The sequence below is a fragment of the Ostrinia furnacalis genome, unplaced genomic scaffold (assembly GCF_004193835.3).
Source record: "Ostrinia furnacalis isolate ACB-3 unplaced genomic scaffold, ASM419383v2 OfSCF3583, whole genome shotgun sequence".
Classification (NCBI taxonomy): Eukaryota; Metazoa; Arthropoda; class Insecta; order Lepidoptera; family Crambidae; genus Ostrinia; species Ostrinia furnacalis.
Window position 1 is genome coordinate 107981 of NW_021133822.1, and position 3037 is coordinate 111017.

The window sequence follows — 3037 nt, forward strand, 5'->3', positions numbered from 1 at the left end:
AAGGTCATGAATAAAATAAAAAGAATTGTGATCATAATACTGATATTGACAATGAAAATGAATGAAATGAATGAAATGAAACATAAATATGGGATCATCTTTAATATATCTGTAACAGTGGTAACAGTTTCAAAATCCGATGAAAAATCCAATGCCGCTTAAAGTGAGAGAAATGTCTAAAGTTCTAATAGAATTGAAAGTTTTATTCACTCAAAATGCTTATAACAATAATTGGTAATACATTTCAAATATTAAGTACCTACCTTTATAATGTATCGATAGAACCAAAATGATGTCCTCTCAGTTTGGAAAGGGAAAACCCAGGATTGGGGGAGCGCTCCAGGCAATTTTCAGAACATTTCATAGGTGGTAGTAAATAATATTTATTTTATTATTAAAATTGAATATTTTGATATTGATAAAATTGAATATACCTTTCGATTCAAATACCGAATATTTTTCAATCGATAAAAATTATCGAGAATTGTTAATAATATTCAATTAAAAGTTGTTCAATCCCTAGTCATGCATAGACTAAGACGGTAACCATGGAGATAGTTAGTTTGGTAAGTCACGTGTTAAATGTCAAGAGTGGAAAGTAAACATAGGATTCATGTTATTTATTTACGTGCAAAATGTAAGTAAGTAAATGATAAAAGTGGAACGCCGAGCNTTGGACGTAGTTACACGAAAAGGATCCAATCCACAACATTGTCAAAAATGACTTAAGTATACCAAAGTAATGCTAAATATCGATATTATCGGTCAGTAAAAAAGACCCACGTCAAAACAGCTGTTTTCCTTTGAATTTAAACATCGGAACCAACCCACATCTATAGCCGCTTATATATATTTTTTCACTTAAAACAATCCAACTGTCGTGGTTCTTACCCTGTGTTAGAAACTAAATCAGTAAATCGATCCAAATAGATTGGATCCTTTTTGCGAAATTTGAATACCAACTTCAACCACACGTCAATAAAAACGCAAAAACGATCCACTCTGCTTGGATTTATTTGCTGAATTGCTTATTTTATAATCAAATTAATAAAACGATCCAGAAAGCTTGGATTTTTTTCAAGAAATGCATTTTTACGTTTTCTTCTAATAAATCTGTTAACGAAAACGATCCATAATAGTTCTTGGTGCTTACTTACTGATTATATTTAAAAAAAAACAGTATAAAAATATTGTTTCACAAAAACAACCCAAGCCCAATCTAATCATACTTATTTATGTATAAATTATAAATTAGGTATGATTAGATTATACACCTATATAAAATTTTCGTAGCCTGGCCGGTTAAAAAAAATACAAATCAGTGCTGCCAACTGATTAATCTGTCAGTACTTAGTTCAGTCAGTTAATTCTTCAAATTACAAGACTAGATGTGCGCGCTTATTCGTGAATTTGATTAGTGGCTCCAAAAATGAAGAGGATAGATAGAATTATGTGTAATGTGATAAAAGATTGTTCAAACAGTGAACAAGATCTCGAACCAGGTAAGTTGCTTGTTGATTTAACTATATTTTTAAATAACCTAAAAATTTTGGTATTTTTATTACATGAAAAGATTATTTCGCGTTTGGGTTCTTTTGTTTTTGATTTGATTTGCTTGTTTCTGCACAGCGCGTGCGCATGCATTTTAGTTATGATGTAATGGAATGAGTTTTCTTTTAATAAGATTTATAATAAAACCATTTCTTTTGTGGCAAAGGCAAACTTAAACTGTATAATCATTGATCAGCTGACCGGCTTGGGGCTTAAAGGTGTATTTATATCTTTTAGATGACTTGATTTCTCCGGAAGCTCCCATATATTCTCCGTTGACACCACTGAGAACGACAAAAAATGAGACTGATATTTTGGATAAGGGTATGTATGAAGTCAATTCCTTTTCTACACCATTACTATAACAGTGTTTTTATTAATGCGGTATTTTTTGTACTAAAGCTAATTTCTTGAAAGGTCGTAGACATGTTTTATCAAAATTGGTTAAGCCGTTTACTAGATTTCGGGAATTTCAGATGAATAATCGAAAAATGACAAATATACCCCTGTGGGGTAACAAACGAAAGGGCATCACGTTTATATTAGAAATATCTTAAGATCAGGGTATTTTAATTTGCCTAGAGAATAACTTGTAAAATAAATAAATAAATACTTACAGATAACGAGCCTCAGATGTCACCTGTACCTTATATGTCTCCAAGTACATTAGATTTGTACCAAACTTTGAGCGGCATTCATACTCCGATTCAAGAATATCCTAAAGACTTAAACGAGGTAGATTTAGAAGAAGAAAATGTTTTAAACAGACATTTTTCCACTCCAAAGAATAACACAGATAATATTAGTGATTTCAGTGCTGATACCGACACAGATTATGTCCCAGATAGTAACTCAGACTCATCTGATGATGATACTACAGTGACATCTAGAAAAATCAATATTGTGGCTATAGTTCACAGTAATGATACTCCACGTAAAGGTCATTTGATTACACGTTTACAAGATACAAATGTGTCACATGTACATGAAGGAACAACTGTAAGAGGGAACAGTGAAACTATAGAATCATTAGAAACTATATATTCCATACAATCTGATAATGGTAACAATGTAGAAAATTTCCAGAATTATTCCAACCCAGGACAGAGTCCAACATCAGACAGTTTGATTCCATTGCATACGGATTTTACACACATAACTGATAGTTTACAAAATGAAGCTGTTGAGCCTAATACTGAAGAAAATTTCGTTGAAGATTCTAATACGGATCAGATTTTGTCATCAGTTGGACGTCCAAAAAAGGGTCGAAAACGAAAACATCCAGAGTTTACGATAGCACAAGCAAAGACAAGGAAGTATAAAAACAAAAGTTATCTTACCAAGAAAAAGTATGTTGACCCGAAGGTGTTTCACGACTACTCTTGCTCATGTCAAAAGAAATGTTACCAATTGGTTTCCTTAGAGAAAAGACAGGAAGAGTTTGAAAAATTCGTTACTTTAGGATCTTATGAAGCTCAAGCATTAT

At 31.9% G+C, this 3037-nt stretch overlaps 1 protein-coding gene across 2 annotated transcripts in view; it reads left to right on the forward strand.

Moving 5' to 3' along the window:
* The first annotated feature begins 679 nt into the window (after nt 1–679).
* LOC114358018 (uncharacterized) overlaps nt 680–3037 on the forward strand; it is an 8622-nt gene continuing 6264 nt past the window's right edge. Inside the window, exons 1-2 of one of the 2 annotated variants that reach the window (XM_028311875.1) lie at nt 680–1875; nt 2171–3037. In XM_028311875.1, coding sequence (XP_028167676.1) covers nt 2185–3037 — 853 coding nt within the window. In that variant the 5' untranslated portion in view covers nt 680–1875; nt 2171–2184. The other variant, XM_028311874.1, reaches the window with a different exon arrangement.